Raw genomic sequence first — 23,640 nt, forward strand, 5'->3', positions numbered from 1 at the left:
GTATTTGCATATACTGTACATGCATACTGAGTGTATGTGCAAGAGTATATGTACTTTATGTGTCTTAAGTAAGTAATGATTAGAAAATGTAGCAATTTCTAAAGGAAAGTGCTTGGCAATAAAGGCATTTCCCACAAAGTATCAAACAGTCAGAATAGTAACAAATACCAGACTAAATAAATATAATTAAAAATTATAATAATGTCAACAGAAGGGCAAAATATCAGTTAAGAAAAGCAAGGAGTATAAGTGAGTATTTTGAAATGCATGATCATGTTATGAGAGGTGGGGCAATATATTAGGGGCAAAGACAGCAAATGGCCTCCCTTCATTTAAAGGCAAGCTCTGGTAACATCCGGTACTAGATACTGGTTAGCCAGCCTCAGAGACTTCAACATAAGGACACAACAATTCATTTTTAATTCAAATCTTTTTATGTATTCAAAACCACTTCTTGTATGCAAACTATATATAAAAGCTGCAATGATCAGCTGACTACTCGATTAATCGAAAAATAATTGCCTACGTTATTACGTTGTTGATATTTGATAAAATGTTAATTAAATGTTATTAATTTTTCTTGCAAAATGTCAGGAGATGCTGATTTCAGCCTTTCAAATATGGAGACTCCTGCTTTTTTTCTGTTTTCCATCATATTAAAGTGAATTGAATTGACAAAACAAGACTTTTAAAAGACATAACCTTTTGGATGGTTATTTTTCACTATTTTCTGAACCAGAACAAACGATTAATGGAGCAAATTATGGGCAGATTAATCTGATATGAAAACAATCAGTTGCAGCACTACTGTCTATTACAACACCTACCAACAATAGTGTGTTTGGTGCGCGCCTCTTGGTTCCTCTGTACGTTCTGCTCCCCCTCCTGTCCTGAAGGGTGAGTGTGTATGAGCCTGAAGTGATCCACTTCAGCCGACGGGTTCTTCCAGTCCACCTGGATAGAGACTTCTGTCTGGCCGAGTACTCTGATACCATCAATAGCGGAGACATCTGGGTAGGACACAAGTGTTGAACAGCAAGGTGGAACTGGAAGTGCAGATCTGACCCTTAAACTTGAAAGCCTTAATTAAAGCCCCTGTAATCACAAGCACCTGCTCTGCTCTAGATGATGAATTCCTTTCACCATGAAATGTGACCTTCCTGGCAAGGGGGCCTCACAGGAATATATCTTTTTGCTGTCAAGAAAATATCATATACCAAACATGATATTATTATAGTAACATGATATAATACCACATACGGTGTATTACATCTTCACTTCAATGTCAGGAAAACTGCACACTGAAGTATATGCATGTATGTAAAACAAATACCAGCACCGAACCCCTCTCAATTATTATTATAGGAATCATTAGGAATGATATAAAATAGTTATGTAAGCATTGTGCATTGCTCATATCACATGATTTGATCAAATTCAGTGTAAGTAAAGCAAATGTATTATTATTTTTCTGTCATGTTTCGGCCCAAGTCATTACATAAAAATGTGCACATATTCTAAGCAAAAGTTAAAAGGTTGAGCCAGCAAGTCTGGAGAAAGATTGTTGATTTTCAAACTCAATACCTAAACAAATACACCCCCATTAATACCCATTCATACTCTGATGGCAGGGGCTACAATGCAAGGTGCCACATGCCCATCAGAACTAATTAATCATTCACACCGATAGCAGAGCCTTTCGGGAGCAATTTGGGGTTAAGGGTCTTGCCCAAGGACACATTGACATGGACTGGAGTAGCCGGGGATCGAACCGATCTTCTGATTGAGGGACGACCCCCTCTACCTTCTGAGTCACAGTCGCCCGCATGATCAGCCCTGTTGTTGATTGGCTGTTGTTGACAGCTGGCAGACGATGAGAATATATTTGATATTATTTGACAAAAAGGGTATTGGATTATAATAGCTGACTGCACCTTGAGGTGCTGAAACACATCACTGGCTTAACTTGTCTCTATGATACTGTGATTCAGAGGCGCTATCCTACCATACCATACCCCTTCTACCAAACCCAGACATAGGTATTTGCCAAAGATTCAAAGCACTGAAGGCTTTTTCACACATATGCCATTTGATAAATATATGAAATACATGTAACTAAGTTTACAATATTAACATAGCAAGGAGGGATGTCAGAAGTTGCAGCATATGGTGAAAAAAGACCAAAACCATAAAACAAATGGTACCAAATGAAAAGAGTTAGCATATTATTATGCCAGCTATTGGATTTTCACTTACACCCTCTTTTGAAGTCGATCATTGTTTGAAGTCGAAAACTATGTGACCAGTCTGCCTCATGCCGTGTGCTCCTCCCACAACCATAAGCCAGATGATGGCGTGTTTCCCCATGCCCTTATGGGAATGCCATCCTCTGTGAGTTTTTCCATGGGTAACCAGGCTAACCACACATTAGAGTCAAAGTCAATCTCTCCCACTTTCTGTCCGCCTCGCTCATGCTCACAAATCCTGTCTAGTAATCTCTTTCTCTTCACATCTGTCTCTACCACATCTGTGAGCTTTCCATTATACACATCCGTGTAGCCATTTTTCCTTGTAATTACCTTTAAATGTAATGGTTAAAAAACCAGCACTTAATGAAACAGTAAGTAATGACAGGCCTCAGCTTGTTCATTGCTTTTTAGCATAGCATTTGTGTAAAAGATATTTCCGGTAGATTTAAAAACAGGAAAAAAACCTCCACATATTGGGTAAGTCACTGCAAGTAATTCTTGCTGTGTACTTGCCTCTTTCCTTAAAACTAGACTCTAAACCTGCAACATCTCCTTCCTCTAAACATATAAGAACTTGACTTTTAAGTGTTCACGCCCTCACTTACATATGGCCTCAAATGTGAGCGCTTAAACCACCAGACCTGCAGGCCATACCTGGCCTTTCTGCCACATCAGTCTTTACTGGGTCACTTCTGCCTTTGAATCTACACCACCAACACATTTAAAGAAAACACGCAGCTCACAGCCCTCTCACACTTCACCAGTAAAGGATCCTAATCTGCGTCATGCACACATTTTAAGACTCCGTTGATGTTTTTCAGTCCCCCTAACAGCGGTCTGTTCTCACCTGTGGTAGCTTCGATCTTGTCTGCTTCACTTTGGATCTCTTTGATGACGGCATACACCTGGAGAATGTAAGTGACTCCAGGAGTCAGTCCTGTGATGAGGTAGGAGTTCTCTGTGTTGGAAACCCGAACCTAGGATACAGTGGTTTGAGACAAAGGTGTTTTAAAAATGAAAAGAAATGAAAAAAATGCTTCTATGCTACATTTATTTGACATACCTATAGATATGACCAAGAAAAAAAAACTTACATGCTCCTGGGTACTCTCATCATTTTTGGGATGGTATGTCAGAATATAATACTCGGCCCTACGAACTGATTCCCACTTAACCAGGAGGGAGACGTCGGTCACCTGGACCAAGCGTAGACCCTGAGGACTGTGGACTGACAGCAAAAGAGAGGTAGACAAAGACAAAAGAATTAACAGAGGTTGTCGCACATTTTAATAAAATGTTCCATCACTTTAAGGGGCGACACCAAATAGTCGACCATTCCACGATTCCATCCAAGGACAAGGAGCCCGATTCATCTGCCACTCTCATGGAAGAATCGTCACAGTGGCGGAAAAATGTGGTTAAGAAACAAAGGATCATTCCATCCGGGTTACATGGGGGTGCTGAATGTTTCATTTTCCACAGAATTGCTTGATTTCTTCAAATTAATCAGTCTATTCGTGAAAAAAACTCATGTGCTTTCAATCAATGTGCATAGTGTGCATGAATAAATCACCATGTATACAAGGTTGCAATTTGCAGGACCATTGGAGCAGTACTTGGCGACAGCCTCAGAAAGACTTAATAACAATACCATAAGGCTACTGTTTCAGGCTTTTCCAACACCTCAATGAACTCAAACTTATAATAAAACCAGAAAATAATGAACAAAAGCGATGCATTGTTTTGAGGTTTCTTCCCAAATATGGGATGGAAACAAGAAAAACATTCTGTGGGTATAATAGAGGGAAATAAATGGTAGATGGTGGTACATTCAGAGAAGTACACTACATAGAAACATATGCATATTTTTCAAGAGGGAAAATGTTAGATGGGTGGTAAACACTTCCTTTGGCAGTGAAGGAATTCACATCAGGTTGCCGTTCCACAAGGCAAAGTCAGGAAGCTTAATATTTTTCTCAAATGCAGCAATCCGTTTCCATCCAGTCACAGTAAATATCCCCCTGTTGCTACTCGAAGCACAACCATCAACAATCTTTACCCTCAAATAATATCTCCGCACAGCTGGGGTGAATAAATTAACATATTAAGATTGGAAAAAGTAGAAACTAATAGTGATTTGTGTCTTATCTGAGGAAAATATAACGGAAACAACATGTTTGGACTTCTTAAAAAGGCTATAAATCTGCAGCGAGTGAGCACTAAGGAAGTACAAGTTAATGTTCAGGACAAATGAAATGGGAATTAAGTCAGTTTCTTTCTATTTGTTCCTCTGTGTCCTATTATCTTTCCCATCTGTTTGCAAATATTAAACGTCTCTGAGACAATTCACTTACTCACAGAACTTGGAAAAGTGGCCAAAAATGAAAGGGTTCACTTTGTTGAACATAATCTCAAACATTTTTGAGGGAGTCAAAGGAGCTACAAAAAGAACGTTAAATCCATAGCATCTGCAATGTGTTGATATGGCGCTAAAAAAGTTACTATGTTCGCTTTTAATAATCTCACCCGCTTTATATCGAGATTATCTCATTAGATGCAGTTGCTAAATCTGACGGATAGACAAGAGTTCAGGCTACAAAAGGTGTATAATTGTTAAAGCACCACTGATTCTCTAAACCACACGGCATCTGCCTTTGATAGTGGAGCTAAAAAATAGTAATATTGAAGCTATATTAACATCAGTGGCAAGGAATGAAACTGCACTATACTGCTGGATGTATAGCAGGCTATATCTAAAACCATAAGTAATGTCATCACCCAGGGAGCTGACTGACATCCATCGTCCAGGTGCTAAAATGGCAAGTCGCCACATAAAACAAAGAATGTCTCTTCTTCTCCCAGTGCTTATTACCACTTCTGCTACTAACAGCTAAAAACAACACGATGTATTTTTTGTTCTCCTACCTCCCACTTTCCCTTCCTCCCTGACTTTCCCTCTGACATGGTGCCACTGTTGATGTTGGACTCCCTTCAAAAAGCACCTACACACGAAGCTGCAGATCTGTTTCTAGCTGTGGTCTGCCTGTGCAGAGCAAAACTCAGCTTGAAGAAACCAAAATCACGATCAAGGGCTTGACACAGCTGACCTACTGTGAAGACGGGGGTTCAGGACCTGAAATTGGTTGTGGAGCTTCTTTTGGTGGGCATGTGTAGCAAACGTCAAAAAATCCCTGGCTTGTGCTCTGGGTTACATTTAGAGGAAGAAATACCATGGACACATTTAGCCAGAGGTTTCTGTTTATAGATTATTATTTTAAAATGTATTCTGCAGTCCAAGATACAAGCAGTATGAAAAAGCTACATTTTGTGCCCTTCACCTGCAGCTAAATCTTCAAGATATCCTTAGAAATAACTGTCACATGAACCTTGGTGAATTAAACTGTCCATGCCTGACTGCTGCTGCTCACCTTTCTGCTTGCCTGGCCTTAAATTGCCATGAAATGCAATTTTGTACTCTGCTCCTGAGGCAGTAATAGCAGTATGGTGAGAAGTGCATTTAGCAGGAAAGGCAATGATTCTTCTTGGAGGGTCAAAAGACTGATGGGTGTTCTTATGTTCCCGTGGTATTACAGTATGTGACCTGATGTCATATGTAGTGCAGAGGCCATAATGGTCAGAGGTGATGGGGTCAGTCCACTGAAAAGACCGCATCAGCTGCTCTATCTGAAATAACTGTTGGAGAAATGCTTTGAATTCCCAAGAAGTAGGTCACTGTGGCTATCATGATAACTGCTTTAACTTTAGGTTCAGTCTGAGCCGTTTTCATCAATGAACCGACCATTTATCGCAAATAGCTAGGACTGAAATTTTTCAGAAAAGACTGCTCGTTTAGGGAGCTCTCATAGTCAGCTGGTTATAATCATTATATCTTTAAAAAGTCAACAGTATCAAAAGCATTCATTTCCTTCTGGATTTTTCTTCCACTTGGCAAAATAGCTGTGAAGCTCGGAGAGATAAATGTAGAGAGAAATGTAAAGAGGAATGTACAAAAATGATCATTTACATCAATGAATCTTTTCCTGAAATTGTGCTGCACTTCTAGTTTTTGGAGCAAGTAGCTCATTAAAATAAGGTATGAAATGTGCAGGCTGCAGCTGTTATTTGCGTATATGTGTCAGGAACATTTATCCAAAATGTTATACTGTATACGGTTCATCTCCTTTTCAGGTTGCATGCAGGTTGTAAACATTAGTTTGACACCTACTCAAAACTGAAGTGTTTCTACAGATCTTTATATCTTTAGAGTGATCTTAATGTAAAGTGTCTTTGAGTATTCTGAAAAGCTCTCTATAAAAAAAATGTATTATTATATTATTGTTAGATCTTAGGGTTGTAGCAAGTCATTTTAGTTACTTGCAAATGTAAAAAGTCAACTTAGTTGGATTTAATAAATGATTTAAAAGGATTCCTATTAAATACTATATTCGCAGCATAGCGAGTGACTAATGACAGGAAGAAAAAAGACAACCCTGAACACCTGTTTGAATATACTGGCTTTTGACTTTTGACTTTTGACATGAAATTTTGACATAATAGAAAAAAAACTAGTGTAAATACTAAATGAATAAAATGAATGATGGCTGAATTTAATTTATTTGTATTGTGCATGCTGACTCACTGTCACGGCTGGAGCACTTGAATAGAACGGAGCCGTCGCTAATGTTACTAGTAACGCTTGAGCTTTACCTGCTATGACAGGTTCAAATGTCTGCTGTAAAAAAGGAATATTACCAACCGGTAGATGAGAAAAAAATGCTGCAGCAGGAATCAAACCAATAAGCTGGTACAAGCATGAATTAATTGCTGCAAGCTTTAAGAATTCATTCAGGTATATCCTAAAAGTTTTTACTAAATGAAATAGGAAGAAGATTTATATTAAGGTGAACAGTTATTAATGGTCCCAGAGCTCCTTGTAGCCTCTGTGTTTTTTCCATGAGATGGCAGTTAACATTCACAGCTTAATAACAGCAGAGCCACAGAGGTGACTCCAGAAAAAGGGTGAAATGTGAATCTTAATCCTCACGAGAAACACAGATCAAACTGAATGCAAGCCTGGGTCATAAAGAGTTATTATGCGTCACCCCAGATATATAATTCACCCATAAGTAGATCATGATGGAATATGCGTACTCTGACACCATTCATCCCTTAAGGACACATTGGAAATGTCACTGGTAGCTGGCATAACCAAAAAAAAGTATTATTATTAAAACCTGTATGAATGATCCTTTTCTCACTCTGCAAGGATCAGACAGAAACATATGGTGTGAATATTTTTTCGTTCTCACCAGAATTGTCAGACTGTCTGATCATAGTCAACAACAATGCAGATTTAGTCCAGTTTAAGGCCCGGTTACACATCAAATAAAATGGCAAAATTTCATGGTGAAATCAAGAAATTTGCTGCAATGGGTGCAATAGGTCACAAGCAAGGGGCGAAGTGAATCTACATTCACTAAGTGTTTCAAGTTCAACTTCAGGAAGTTGTCGTAATGCCCCTTGAGCGAATGTAGAGCTGAAAATTGAGGACGCTATCATGGATTATTAGCTGTGTTGCACTATTCACTTCAATTTAACCCGCTATAAAAGTTTCCTGTTAAAAGACTGGAGATGTTGCGAATGATGTTACTTGCTAGTGTATTCGCCGTTAGCACTTCAGTTAACGTTAGCTAACCTAGCGTTAGTAAAAGTTCACCAACTCTGTTATTCATGCAGTACTTCCTACATCACCAAGCCTCAATAACCACCTACTTCACGAGTTATTATACATAAGGTACACAGAAACGTTCGCGTCGTCACACATTTTAATAGCTTACCTAATGAACAGTCTTCGCCATAAAAGCCCTCTTCACAGATGCACTGGCCATCCACACACTGGCCGTTACCAATGCAGTCATTGGGACACTTCTGGACACTGCAATCCTCGCCGGTGAAGTGCGGGAAACAAACACATTTTCCATCCACACATTGTCCCTTGTCGTTGCAGTTGTCTGGACACATCAGCTGGCTGCAGTCCTCTCCCATGAAGCCCTGTTGGCACACACACTTCCCATTCACACATCGGCCGTTGTCGTTGCACTCATCAGGGCAGGACGAGACAGAACAATCTGGGCCTTCCCATCCCGGGTTACACAGGCAGCTGCAGGTGTCGGGTTGGTAGGTACCATGGCCACTACAGCTTGTGTCCACACCTTGAGAAAGAGCAGAGTCAAAAAGTGTTGTTGTTTAATTGGAAGGTAAATTATTTTATAGGCCTACTATAGGATGTATTGAATTACTCATATCCTCATATCAAACTCCTCTTTCCACTTGTTTACCCTAGTATCTAAGTATTTACTCCAGACTTGTTCAATACATTTAGTAACTATACTTTACAGAGTGATATCATCATGACATACATGGTATATTATTTTATATTGAGCTACATAGCAGTATATAAAGGGATATAAATTAGCTCCACCTCTCGCTGCAACATTAAAGCGATAATAATAATAATACATATGAAATGGGACATTATGCATAGTCAGTACTTTCACTTGTGGTACTTTCAGTATATTTAGTTGTTAATACTTTTATGCTTTTACTTAAGTAAAATCTTGAATGCAGGACTTTTACTTCTAGTAGAGCATTTTACTCTGTGGTATTGTTACTTTTACTTCAGTGAGTTATTCTTCCACCACTACCTATTGAATTGTGGGTCAACTAGGTTGTGTCACAGTTTACCTGCAGCCCCACCGCTTCCACAACATCCCTGAGTACATTGGGTCTTTAGGTAGTTGACTTCTTCCTCCAGCCCGTTGACTCTGTACATCAGTGACTTGAAGCTTTCAGACTCCTCGCAGTCACACTTTGGTATCTGCAGCCTGATGTTGTGTCTGAAGATGATGTCGTTCTCTCCATTCGTAGTGGTCTCTGGCTGCAGACCTACATAATAGAACATCAATTTAACTTTTTTGACTTCTAGATGTACTGCCATGGGTCACATTGCTCACACATGATACAGTAAAAAATATTTAAAAAATATAAATAAGCATTTCATACTATTGAAAGAGGCCAAAAAACAGTTGCATTATCTCTAGCTCTAATTCTTAGTTTTGTTCATGACCTGTTTGGTCCTGGGTTGGCAGGAGCTCAAGTTTACAACTAGGGCTCCCCTGGATGTCGATTTTATAGACGTTGCTGAAGGTGACTCCCTGCTCTGGGGCTGACGGAGCTGGGTGGTTGGTGGCGGAGCTGAACGGTGACACGGTGCAGAGTAGGACCAGTAGGCACAGGGCCCTCCTCAGGAGTCTCGTGGTCATGGCTAAAGGACAAGATAAGTGCAGATAATTGTTACATTTTCTGACCCTTCACACTATTTTTTAAATGCACCATTTAGGTTGTATCTGTTTGTTGGACAGCATCTGTGCATGTAGAGCACTGACTGGAAGGTAATCCATTTAAAACTGTGATAACTCAATAAAAGTACAGATTGGCTTCTACCAAACTAACAACTTAAAGCATTGTTTCCATGGAATAATAAAAAGGAAAAGGGGTAGATTGTGGTTTGAGCAGCAGTTATTTTTGCAGGATAGAAAACAAAAACACAAAACAACATTTTATAACAAAATGGTACGCTAAACTTGGCAAAAAAACCTGCTCAACTCATGATTACATTTCCCAAAAGGTAGGGTTATTCAATTCGCTAAAGCTGTTTTTTACCTTGCACAGTAGAAACATCAATAGGAACAAAACTAAACTCCTCACTGCTGACTGTAAGGCAAATTAAGTTCACTTCTAAGATTCTCACACAGAGTGCCATGAGACAAATCTTCATATATATATTCCATCTGTTTTTTGGTGCAATCCTATACATTTAGTAGAGATTGGATCTTTTGGCATGAACTATGTGTCACAGTCTACCGAAACTGTAGATGTTTGTCGTCATGGCTGACTGGACCTGAGTCTCCGGGTCGAAAGAGGGTCACGTTTGTACTTTCCAGTCAGCGTAGAGAGCTGAAGACTGAAATACTAACTGAACAATGCACAAGTTACATTACATTCAGTGGGGCACACTACTGTATATTTAATCTCAGGACACCTGAACCATTGTGTCAATGTGGTGTGTGTGGGTGTGTGTCTATGTGTGTGTTGTGCTCTCATTAAACAGTAAGGCAGTAGAAAGTGAGCCGTCATCACTTTGCCAGAGACCATGTTGCTCTCGTCTGAACCATGAATTGTGCTCAGTCAGGCGTTTCAGAGCTTCAGAAACTTGTCCTTGGTGATGATGTCATTGTTGCTAATGACAGTGATGTCATGTGAACTTAAAACCTTGTAGCAGAAAATGGTTTCTCCAGGAAACCAAATTACATGCTTTCAAAATAGTAGGCCTGTTTTAACCTTCAGTACGTCTTTTTTGGACTTTGGTCTGAATTTAACATTCGGGTGTAAAAGTTTGAATTGTGGCAGAAGAAACTTCAGATCTAACTGTGCTGATCCTGTGTGGTCTATGGAAACACAAACCCTCTAATAGAGTGACTGAAAAGAAAGCTCAGTATAAATTTTGCGGGCTCTGCTGTGTGATGCTTGACAGCTGGAAAACTGCAATATAGTAGCATACATACTTAAATAAATATGTTGGATTTGTTTGAAATCATACAGGATAATTCAATGGAATATCCATACACTGCAAAACCCCAAAGTTGTTACAATACTGGACACAGTGTATGTAACCAAAGACAGAAACGGGAAAGAGAAACCGGAAAGTGTTCTCCCAGAATTTAGTTGCATGGCATTGTGATGAAAGACAAAATTATTTCTTCATTCTTTGTTATTTTGAGCAAAGACGATTTCACTGCTGAAACTATAAAAGTTAAATAGAACAATTTGTATTTTCGTAAAATGTAGTAAAATAATTGTGATTTCTGCTTAAAGTCGACCAATTGGAGCATCAAAGACTGAAACAGATGGAAAAGTAGAAAATCTGCAGAGAGAAAAACAGATCCTAAAAGTCCCACTGGACACTGCGTGAGTATTCGCCAGAACATTAAAATGTCAACAAGTTGATCTAAAACCTGCCATTCCTCCCTTGATACCATCATCAGATAAACAGAGATTCTAAGAAATGATCTTTTGAGTTTCTTTTTAAATAGCTATGGTGAAAAGCTACTCTATCGGACACAATTTGTTTTCAGTTAAATAAGCTTTGGCCAATGAATCCTCCCTCTGATGATTTACACAGATTGTAACTCAAGTAGTTCTGTGATTCAAAAGTCTCCACTCCTTCGGATACACATGTAATTATCATGACCTGTTTCTAACTTGTACATACTCAATACAGCCGACTTTATTTGCTTATTTTAGCTCTTTTAGTCTATTTGATTGCTGCTGGTCAAAAGCTTGAGGTTGGAGACCGATGCCTGTGCAAGAAATACAAGCTATGACATCACTGGGAAATTGCTTTTTTCACCCTATGTGGTGGCCAAAACGTTCGTGGGTCTTTAATCAGTGTCCAAGACTTTGGAGGGCAAACTAGAGATGAGGTATAAAAGACATTAAGAGAAGGGGGGAGACAAATGGAAAGTAAGGGAAATAGAGAAGAAAAGACTGGATTGAGAGAGAGATTAAGTGAGTGAGAGAGAGTGAATAGGTGAGAGAGGGAATGATAGAGAGAGTGTGATTAAGTTGGTGACAGTCTAGCAGTTAGCCACATTATAGACAGTAAAGTATAGCCATGTGGAATGGCACTGACCACTGGCAAACAGAGAAGCTTAACAAGCATGTTTATAGCTCCCTGTCGGGGTTTTTATTTGATGCTTGCCATTTTCAGGCCCTTTTCGGATTTCTCCAGGAGGAGATAGCACTGTGACCTTCCAAGCATAGCAGAGGGCCGCTACTGAGAGCTAAGAATGTCCCGGTGTGAAAGAGAGACAGATGGAGGGATTAATGGAGAGAGGAAATGGGGACTAGAGAGGGCAGTGGAGCAGTCACAGTTACTGCCAGAGAACTGATTGATGGATGGATGATGGATGATTGAGTTACACGTAGACAGATATTTCAATACATAAACAGATAGTTTTGAAAACTGACCTTTTTCCTCTCTGTTTAAAAAAATGTTGGTCCAAACGACTCCAAACACTCACTGTGCCAGTAGGTAGCGATACAAAAGCTGCAACGACGATACGGCAAATACCAGTTACTACTTTGGCAGTAGTAAATAAAGATATCTGTCTCCGTTCGTCCATAAAAAGTGGTGCAGCAATACTGAGTTAAGATGGAAAGTAGTCATTAGACTTAGCAGTGCTAACAAAACATAAACAAACAAGTAGTCCACTGTTGTTGTTATTGCTTTTGGCACCTGTACACAAAGCAACAAAGGGCATGTCCGAATTGAGGAAATGATGGATGGATGGATAGATAGATGGATATATGAATTGATGAACAAATGGATCAATGGATGAATTAGAGAAATTATGGATGGCTGGATGGATGGGAGGAATGAGGTAATCCAGTATAGTATACATTGTATAGACTACTTGAAGATATATTAATGAATGAAGGGAACAGGTCGTTGGACAGTGAAATAACAAGAAAGAGAAGCCATAACTGAATGAAATACTAGATGTCTGCAGCATTAACCGGCTGTCGTGACACAAAGCAGGACAGAAGGCTTTTGCGCAATTATTGTGAAAAGTTGACTGTCATTTCTCATTTTGGGACAACATGCTTAATACTAAAGCAGGGAAACAGAATGGCTTCAGTCCAGTGGACGCTCTCACTCATCACACGGGGTATTCAGATTGCATTTCAACCTGGCTTTCAAACCATCTCAAGTAAAATTCAATATGTCCATAAACACAGTTTAAAATTCCTTCCTGACAATAACTTCTCTATGTCAAAGCAGAGCTACGTCAATGGGCCTGTAAAATGTGTGTTGAGTACCTGTGATGTGTACTCAGTGTTTTATACGGGAGAAAGAAGTGTGTGTGACTCAGCCCATGTGTGTACAGTATGTGTACAACATGTGCATTTATAACTTACAGAGACACATGTAACAACAGCAATTTAACCACCCAGAGACAATGCTGTCTGGATCCAATCTGAAGGTCTCTTGACAAGCTGTATTTGGGTCTGTGTGTGTCTTTCTAAAAAATCTGTGTTCTCTGAACAGTGGGTTGAGATAAACAGGGAATGGGAATGGAAGTCCACAAGTGAAACCGAGACAAAAAGCTGGAGAGAGAGAAAACTTGTATCGGGAATACAGACATGCACAGAGAGACAAAGTTTGAGAGTGGCAAATTTGTGGACATTCCCTTCCCTTCTCCCTTTCCTTCCTCCACAGCAGCTTGCATACAGAACGGGGAAGCTAAAATGAATAAAACGAAGCTGAAAGCAGAGCAGAGCTCATATCTTCACAATTCTGTCTGCCTCCCGCTGCCATGCAGACCACAAGTAGCCCTCGATAAGGCCCTCACTTCATCAGAAACCATAGAGGCTTCATTCCCCTTAAGTGGGGCTGTCCGATGAAAGCATAACCAAGTGAAAAGAAAGAAAAATAACACAACCTGAGCATTAATAAAAACCTAAGCCTAAGTTCTAGACAGAGATAGGTTTTTGAAATAATACAAATGTGTGCCCTGGGGACATTTTCAATCAGTGAAAGGAAATGAAATAACCTGGAGTTGTGAGGTTTCTGTGAAAGCAGTCATGGTTATGCAATCTGAACACTTTTTTACAAGCCACCCACTCAGAGTTGTGTCTCTCTTTCTCTCTCTCTCTCTCTCTCTCGCTCTCTCTCTCTCTCTTTCTCTCTCTATCATTTTGCATGGCTGAAAGCTCACATCTGTAGCTCATTTTGCGAGGGCTTCTGTGTATTCCCCGAGCCAGCACGGTAGCATTAAAGGTAAATCTACTCGATCGACAGCCCTGTGAGAATACCTATCACACCGGCACATAGTTATTATGAATATTTATGTTATTATCATAGAGAGAAATGTGTGGAGGCAGCTTTGTTGACAGACAATATAAGCTTATCTTCAATACAATATGGAAATGGGTATACAAATCATAAATAATAACTCACATACACTTTTGCAGAAATTAAAGGCTGTCACAGCTGCTCCGAAGGGAAAATAAAAGTGTTAATTTATACAATATTGTCTGAACATTTATGAGTTCAAATGGTCTTTAAACTGATCCAAATTTCCTCCAATAATATGTTTTAAAAAATACAGGATTCTTTCAGCAACAGACTACGAAAAAACAACTTCAGTGGTGGAGGAAGTATTCACATCATCACCACACTATGAAAATATTCAATTTTAAGTTAAAGTCCTGCATTCAAAATTTCACTAAAGATAAAGTGCTCATTATGCAGAATCACCCCTGTCAGTGCAATATTATTATATTATTGGTGGATTTATGACTCACTCATCAACAGGTAGTGGTGCTTAAATGTTGGGTAGTTTAATCTATAGCAATTCATCGTAACTTATAAAATAGTTATTATCAGTTAAAAGGTTAGTTTGTAAAATAAGTAAAGCTGTTAAATAAATGTACTAGAGTACAAATTACAATGTTTGTCTGAGAGGTAGTGAAATAGAAGTATAAAGTAGCATAATATAAAAATGCTTAGTTAAAAGTACCTCAAATGTACTCTAGTACAGTACTAAATAAACTTTCCACCTCTGAACAACATACAGTGCTTTCAAGGTTTTTGTATGCATTCAATGTCTCACACCACATCCCATATCAATATTCATCACTGATGAAGATTTCCACAACGTTCTTAATGATTAAGTGCTGCCATGCAAACCCAAACTAACATAAGAGGAGCATCAGTCCCGGGACACTTCATAAATTCCTGGTGTCAAGTTAAACTTTAGACTTTCATATAATTGACAACAAAGTCGAGGTGAAAGGCCGCAGGTGTGGACTGTTAGATCCAAGTCTTACCTGATCATAGACCGCTTGATATAAAAGAAGAGGTGAGACCTGGATAAAGAGAAAAGGAGAGAGTGAGGGAAATACAACTACTGTTCAGATAGATAGAGAGGAGGAGAAAGAGATGGGAGAGAAAGAAATAGCTGAGATTTGTAGTGTCAATCAGAAAAAGAGTACCCAAAGGGCAGAAAACAAGTAATTGGTCCCATTGGGATGATGTAGAAATAAACAAGAGCAACGGAATTAACAACTTTAAAATACCAACTGTCAGCAGAGATATTTCTTTCACTTGATGAATTTTCTTCCATTTAGTATAGCAGCATGTTTAGAAGTGTCTTAAAATAAATTCATCTTAATCTTACATTGAACTGAAAAATGTAATAAAAATAAAATACAAAAAGCGTAACCTTCAGGTTAATTGGACTGATACGTTAACTATATAGTATAATAAAAAAAAGATATATTGAAGACAGGACAAATTAAGTCCCATGCATAAATCACTGAGACTGATGAAATTAAACTGTTTCCTTACCCGTGAGGGTTTTTCTTTAACTCTCTCCTCCTCCACTGTCTTTTTCTTTCTCTCTTTTCTTCGAAGGACTGAACGTTACCAAGCCTCTCGCTCTGCCACCTGTTGACAAGCTCGGGCCAATGATTCAAAGACCTCCACACTGCCAGGAACTTTTGCTCGCTCCCTCTCTTCAATTGTTAAAATCTCTCCCAAATGCCTGTAGGCCAATGAGCAGTTAGTTTGGGAGTGTCTCCTCTCCTCCTGAAGTGATTGAATGAAAAGGGAGAGGGAGTGGAGAAGGAGAGCGATAATGGGCAGCATTTACTCCTCTTTTCTCCTGAGTTAATCCTGTCTCTTACCTTGCTTCTTCATCACCTCAACATGTTTGTCACTTATTAAATAACCATTTATTAATAATAATAATAATGTGTTTCCCCTTCCTCTATATGTTTGGGTACTGTAGTAGAGGAGGTTGAAATGAATCTCTTTAGCAGAAGCAGTATAGAGTCTTTAGCACAGTTACTGGATAAAGGTTGGATTCAAGTGGGAAAGATCAAAGCCAAGGAAAACGTAGAGTCAGCTTATAGAGGGAACCACTGGGGCGAGGTTATATTTGACAAAATACAATTTAGGGCAAAGTTGGATTCAAAGGACACGGCATACGTGGCATACAGATCCCATTAAAGATGGAGACAAAAAAATGCTGCTCTATTTCCTGGGTAAAACCCTCTGGGGTGTGCGTTTTTTGAAAATGGTGATGATAAACACAGGAGTCCTTTGGAGCTTGTATTGTTGGTTGGATGATTGGCAGTGAGACACCAAGAAGTCTTGATTTGAGTTGACATTTATGTACTATTCTCTCCGAAAGGTTCCTGTCTGTAAGGCCACCGCTAAGGCTAAGTCCTTCAAGCCGACAGAAAAAACGCGAGCGTCTCAAGCAAAAATCACTTCAGACTGCATTATGGTCACTTCAATGCAAGCAAAGAAAAAAACATTCTGTTTCAGTTTGGTTTCATGTTACATATGTATCTTTACACTAAAACGCAAGCAGCTAAGTGCACACAAACAGAACACACACGTCAGCTTCTACGTACCCCCACGACCATCACCACAGACCCCAGGTGTCAAGGTTGGCAATACTTTACGCTGACAGCGGCTATTTGTCTCTAAATATATAAGGTTTCGAGTTTCTGCGGGAACACAGAGGACTGTGGGATTGTTGAAGTGAAACTGGAGCTGAAGCCGAGGAGCCAGGTGTAGCTGTGTTTGTGCAGAACAAATGTGGCTTGAACTTTTAATTCTACCCTTTGACATGTTGGACAAGTATCGCTTTTTGGTCTTTCTTTTTACCCAACATGCAAACTGGTTTACTTAAAGAAACGTTGTCTAGCTATTTGCTCATTTTGTTGGTCTGCCATTTGGTGCTGCAGGTAGTGTGTAGTGAGTAAATCAGAGCTTTTTTGCTGAAAACAGCTTCATCTTTAAATAATGCTCATGAAAGGTGTAAGATTGAACCGAAACGAGATGCAGGCAGTAAAACCAAACCAGTGAGCTAAAAGTGATCCTAAATCTGAGGGGACTGTACAGTTGGGTTTGTCACTAATGATACATTTCCCATTACACATGGCCAGTTGAACTGTGGTTACTGTGAAAGTATTTACTAGAACTGCTTTAAGGTGTGGTCAGTAAATTGTGTGTTTATTGAGGAGTAGTGATGACCATGAATTAATTAATATCATATTTGCCAGTTTTAGAACAAAGAACAAGGACTATGTTGTTGGAACTGAGGGGCAACACAACAAAGATAATATCTGTCATTCTGCTACAGTGCTTTCTAGAAGCACACAGCTCCTTGGACCGAGGAGAGAGATGAATAAATCACCGGATGCTCCATAATGACACAGTCATTACAGAGGGTTTACACTTCTTCTGGAAGTTAAGATGTAACCTTGGAAAATTAGTGTATGTATAATGTTCAGCCTCAGATTTGGTCCCGCAGCACAGCTTTCTCCCCATCTCATTTCCATGATCAGAGAGGACACTTTCCCTTATGTTCTACAGAGGGAATGACTACAAAGATGAGTCAAGTTGCCTTGAATTTTCACGTCATCGCGTTGAAAGACTCTTTTTAACAAGTACAAAGCTCTGCAGTCTTTGTCATTAGAAAGAGGAATTTGGAAATGTATTATTTAACACAGAGTGGAGGGGAAAATCATCTGTAATCAGATTTTTATGAAAGAACGAAAAGAAGAAAGGAAGATGAAGATTAAGAATGATCTGATCTCCCCATAGTGAGCCTCAAAAGACCTTTCCCCTCACCGTATTGCTTATACTTCTGAAATCAGTGACTGAAGAGTGCTGTCATATGGTATAGCATAAATAAAACTACTTCCATGTTTGTCTGAGGTCCATAGACCTCTTATACTTTAAATGGGAGTCACATTGTACATTAATAGCAATATAGTATTTCTCATGAATTCTGTGATATACTACAGAAATGCTACGATATGCAACAGCAGGAGTTTGCATGTCCGGTATGCTTGTATGGTGGTATCATGATCGGCATGAGCAGACTGTTAGTCGCTTATCTGAGATCAGCTTCAAATGTTTGGACCCAATTACCGACTCCTTGATTTGGACATATACGTAAACTGATTCCAAACCAGCACGGAGGAATGCAGTAACACACACACACACACACACACACACTCACACACAAACACCTACTGACCAATCACTCAAAAAGCAAAGTTGTCAACATGTTTGTCACAAATGTCATCAAGCTTTAAGTTTGTATTTCAGCTGACAACTAGTCTACAAGTGCATTTACTAATTTTGGGAACATCCGGTACATGAAAAGATCTTTTTGCTTTGGCCCTTCGTTGTTTAGTTGAAAATATCGACCAATCACAGCCATTAAAAACATCCCTGCTCCCGTCCTTTCTGTGAAGTTACGACTACAGCCAGCTGCTGTTTAGTTACTCTGAATGAAACTGTAAAAAATAAATGTAGTCGGTTGATAGCCTCTCCATCCCATTATCCATTCATCTCTCCTTCCTCATTCAAACTTAACAAATGTGTTGATCATTCCTAACAAAACAAGGGGAATCCTCAGCTTCAGTGAATATGAAAGATACGCAGAATGTCAAATCGTCGTTCATGCACTCGTCTGTTTCTATGACATGCTGGGTGAGAGGCGATGACATGTACAGCACTTCATGGGACAATGAGAAAATATCTCATGCATGTGACGACACTTTCAGGGAAATCTGACTGTTGCTTGGTGGTTTCAGCCCATGTCGGGAAACGTACCCTACATCAGCAGCAGATGTAACAGAGCTCCCACAGAACTCACAGCAGGGTGAATTTTATATTATATATCCTTTAATGTGAAGCATGTCTGTACTCTGTTTCCTCTCCTTATCCCGGTTCTTTCTCTGGCAGACCAGAAGTTGACAATATCAAAATGCGAACCATGACAAGCTAAAAGGTCAACCTACTTGTTGTATATCTGGTCCTATGTTCATTTGTCCGTATATTTTACTGTCTTTTGCTGCCTTGGAGTCCTCATTAAAGCAAAGTTATAGCCATCATTATGCGGGACTGAGGTGGATCTGCTTCCTCTCCCCTGTGATGCTTTCCCCTAAATTTGAAGCACCTTGACTATGCATCAGCAGCCTCTTACTCTATGAGATGGATGAGGCTGCCTTATTTTAGTATCGCGCACTTGCTGTCACATGCTGGATGGAAAAAAATCAAATAAATAAATGAACTTGAAAAAAATTGTGGTAATAGATACTGACAGATTTACAATTCACAAATTAAGGAAAATGTCTGGAAATGAATGGTGGGCTGCACAATGACAACAATCCCTGTGTTTCTTTGTGTTCTCTTGATGACAGTGCCCTTCTAGTGTTTACGTAGGTTGGGATGGTCACGGCATGTGGTTTACATTTTCCTCATGATCGTTAAACACTGAGAAAGCATGAAAAACAGGGTCGGTCCTCATATCATTATCAGGATAGGAATGTTTTATTGTAGGTGGAAGGATGTCCCTCACTATGTTTTTTCATTTATTAGGTGATTAGTGATCTCAGTAAATACAAAGCCATGCTGGCTGTACACCAAAGCCCTCCAGTAGCCCGTAAACTGCAGATAGCTAATCATAGATGTTGTCTTTGGGTTGAGACATTATGGTCGGGCAACAATAGTTACAATGCTGCTTGTTAAGCTGAGAAGCATCGTTAAAAGCCTGAACACGTCACATTCTTTCCAATGAGACTACAAGAGTAGGCAAAGTTATTAGTTACAATAAAATGAAAAGCTTCACCTTAATTGTACAACCTCATTACAAAAGGGCAGTGCTATTTTTGAATTCGCCTTCTTTCATAGAGTCTCGGTCATTTTGTCGTGATGAAGTATAACATTTTACAGTGTCTTACACTGCTGTCTCTTACTCACATGCCTTTTATTAAAGAGTCATCATGATGAGCTAATAAATCACTAATAACTGATAAATCAAATGCAACATAGTTACGTCAGACTCTGTTAATATTCTCAAATAGTCCGGTGTTTGATGAAATGATGAGCATTGCTGTCTTACCTCGATCTTCAATCTCGACATGTTTTCTTCAGCAGGTTTTGGATTTGAGTTTGAACGCTTGCTAAATAGAGGAAGTAATTTACAGTCCACTCCTCTACGCCTGCTGCCGCTCTTTGCTATCGTCTTGCTCTTCCTGCCAGCGAGGACAATTAGCAGCCCTCCCGATGCTCATATATTTCCAGTTAGAACAACAATATGTAAGAACCTTCAAACATTGTTCAGAAAAGAAATGTCCTGCCAAAATCAACACGACAATTGGAACAAGTCACTACTGCATTATTTATTTCTGTGTGCCTTTTATAACAAACGTGTCATCATTTGAACCTTACCTTAAGAATGAAAGTTTTCACCTTTTTCTTAACAATAGCTTGTACAGCAAGGCACCCCAACATCTGCATCTGCCACACATAAAACACAAAGTTGCACATTTCCAAACAAATGGGTGAGAAAAAAGTGTTGGCACACCCTATTTTGATATTAATGGCACTGGTTTAAGTTCACAGAAGAGATTAGATGAGAAGATTGATACCATTCTCATGTCTGTATGATAAATATGAAGCTACAGCCAGCCATGTAGCCTAGCATAAAGACTGGAAACAGAGGGGAACAGCTAGCCTAGCGCTGTCCAAAGGTACTCTAACAAAATCCACCCACCAGTATCTCTGCAGCTCACTACTTAAAATGTTACAGTACACCTTGTTTGTTTAATTCCTACAAAATCTGAAAAATAAAAATAAGCGGTTGTGTGCTGGACTCTTTCCTGAATAGGAGCACAAACTTTGTTGGCACCATGAGGTTTCTAGGCCACTGCCTCCAGTCTGTGCTAAGCTAAGCTAACCGTCTCCTGGCTGTAGCTTCATATTTAACAAGCAGATATAGGAGAGTGTATCGATCCTGTCATCTTACCCGAAAGCGAATAAGCGCATGTCCTAAAACGTCCCATTTATCCTGTACAGTTACCTTATTGTTTAAAACTTTGCACCACTGTAACTTTTTAGCACCCATCATAGAAACATTTAGCCTGTATCAGATGGAATCTCTGGTTACGAGTGTCTGAGGCTATACTGACCACATTAGTGTAAATGATAGAGCATTTATAATTACTGCATGTCTGCCTGTGCTCAAACAACTACTTTCAAGTAAATACACAAAAAGCCCATTAACGGGACTCTTTGAACCGCTGGGTATATTTAATCACCCACAGGCTAACTGTGGTAAGGGGAACAGATCCTTCCCTGATTGTGTGTTTCCTCGTGGCTCTGGAAACTGTTGATTGAGAGGGCTGATTAGATCTGAAGGGGATACACTATGAGGGGCTTTGTGCGAAAATGGGAACTGACAGATGGATCCAAATAGCACCCACAGATATCTAACACATGAAATACGTTTAAAGACTGACAGAATGTCTGGCTTGTCTGGGGGTTATTAGGCTAGATTAAAACGGCACAACTCACAGATGGCAATTTTCCATCCAATCAAGTTGATTTTCCATTCCTGTCTAAACATTTAAAAACATCTTTTCTCATTGTTTATGTAGAAAATGACCAGATCAGACCAGAAGAAGACAGGCTAAAGCTGGCATCAATGTCACATGTCAATGTCTGCTTCATGTTTACACTGTGAAATGTCTCGGAGGCTGTTTTTTTTCTTTTTTTTGTACCGGTGTAAACTGAACGTGTGTGAGTTTGGCGGAAAGCAGATCAGATTAGAAGATGCAGTGTAGATAAAGCCTAAGTCATTTAAGGGAGAACAAACTAATACCATATGGAGGTTTGGTGTGTTTTCCTTTCAAAGCCCTTGTTGTGTGTGTGTGTTCAGCTTCCTTTGATGCCTTCCACATTGTGCACATACAAACAAACTTGTGGAAACACACAAGCACTCACACACACACACACACACACACACACACACACACACACACACACACAAACCCTCGTTGTATACATGTTCATAAACTATAACATGTTGCCCTGTCTCCAGTTATCTTTAATGCACCACAGTTGAGTTGTATGTTTGTTTGTCAACCGCACAGTATAGAAGAGGCCACACGTGTGCAGTAACTGTTCGTCTATACGTCGTGATTATCTGCTAATATTGTTAGCAGATACTGTGAGCGGTCAACACATCCGGCTTTCAGATTTTCAAAGATTAGTTTTAATGTGGCTTCTATTTTGTCAGCCAGCATACGGTAAAGACCGACACAAATGCTCTGACAATGATATGAAACAATGGCAGTGGCCTTGACTCAGACCTGTGACGTCATAAGTGCACTACACATCTGCCTCAGAACTTTTAAAAACTGGGAAGTATTTGCCACAAAGTGTGTAGGCATTTGTTGTCTAAATATGTCACAAAAAAAGAATAATTTTAAAACGAAAATGAGATGAACCTGCCGTCATAATGATAATTAATGAGTCCTTATTCATTTTGCATGGAGTCGGTGCAAGCACATTAGCAGGTGAGTTAATTGGAACAGACATGGCAAGTCAAGCAGCAGTTTGACAGATGAGCTGGTGTCAACAGCTGTTACAGAGCTTCCTGCATGGGCTGATGTGGATGCCGGTCCTCGGGGTTGGGTCGTCCTGTCATGAGACGCCACGTGGAGACCTGACCCCTCGGTCCACCGACTGACACGACCCGACACCACTCACACTTTTTGATCCCGGGGTCTCACCGGTGGATTATTTTTGCCTCTGGGAAGAGAAACAAGGTAAGACTTTAAAAAGACACTTTGTGGCTGATGAACAAATAGATTCCCTTCTGGTAAAAGTAACTATCCATGGACTTTAGATTCCTGCAAGAATTTAAATAAATGAAAAACTGAATCCTACATTACTCATTATTCTGTGACTATTTTAAAAAAGCATCTCTGTTTGAGATATCTGATTTAAACTGACAGTAAAAAAACAAAGTTACGGTATAGCCTTTGACTGATGGCCAAGACCTTTAGAGTCCCCACTGGAAACTGGAGGCACCCGGTTACAGAGTGACAGTGACAAATAACACACCATTCATGTGATCTTGTTCTTTCATAGGGAGTTTTAAAGAACTCATTTCCTTCCTGTATTAATACAATTCGAACACAAACATGGAAAAAAGTACAGTCACATGAATCAACTCTCCCTCCAACTCTGACAAGGAGGATGCATTTCAGCACCAGGAGTTACCCTTCACCTGATTCTCTTAGGTCAAGAAAGATTTGTTTTCAAAGCTTACGGCCTACACACTTCCTAAAGCATTGGTTGTCCTGTAACTAAGTATAATCACAGATGTGCCTGTACACACACACTCTCTCTCTCTCTCTCTCTCTCTCTCTCTCTCTCTCTCTCTCTCTC

General features: G+C 39.6%; 1 protein-coding gene across 3 annotated transcripts in view; it reads right to left on the reverse strand.

Annotated features, from left to right (window-relative positions):
- Window positions 1–20,352, reverse strand: part of tnn (tenascin N) — a 38,158-nt gene extending 17,806 nt beyond the window's left edge. The window contains exons 1-8 of one of the 3 annotated variants that reach the window (XM_031854429.1): window positions 15,724–15,751; window positions 15,204–15,242; window positions 9,376–9,573; window positions 8,994–9,194; window positions 8,087–8,461; window positions 3,344–3,477; window positions 3,097–3,226; window positions 828–1,010 (exon numbers count right to left, since the gene is read on the reverse strand). In XM_031854429.1, coding sequence (XP_031710289.1) covers window positions 828–1,010; window positions 3,097–3,226; window positions 3,344–3,477; window positions 8,087–8,461; window positions 8,994–9,194; window positions 9,376–9,571 — 1,219 coding nt within the window. In that variant the 5' untranslated portion in view covers window positions 9,572–9,573; window positions 15,204–15,242; window positions 15,724–15,751. Of the gene's footprint in view, window positions 1–827; window positions 1,011–3,096; window positions 3,227–3,343; window positions 3,478–8,086; window positions 8,462–8,993; window positions 9,195–9,375; window positions 9,574–15,203; window positions 15,316–15,723; window positions 15,752–20,305 lie in introns of those variants that run through there. The other 2 variants (XM_031854430.1, XM_031854432.1) reach the window with 2 other exon arrangements.
- Window positions 20,353–23,640: the final 3,288 nt, after the last annotated feature.

Source organism: Anarrhichthys ocellatus, unplaced genomic scaffold, assembly GCF_004355925.1.
Source record: "Anarrhichthys ocellatus isolate YVR2014 unplaced genomic scaffold, GSC_Weel_1.0 scaffold15, whole genome shotgun sequence".
NCBI lineage: Eukaryota > Metazoa > Chordata > Actinopteri > Perciformes > Anarhichadidae > Anarrhichthys > Anarrhichthys ocellatus.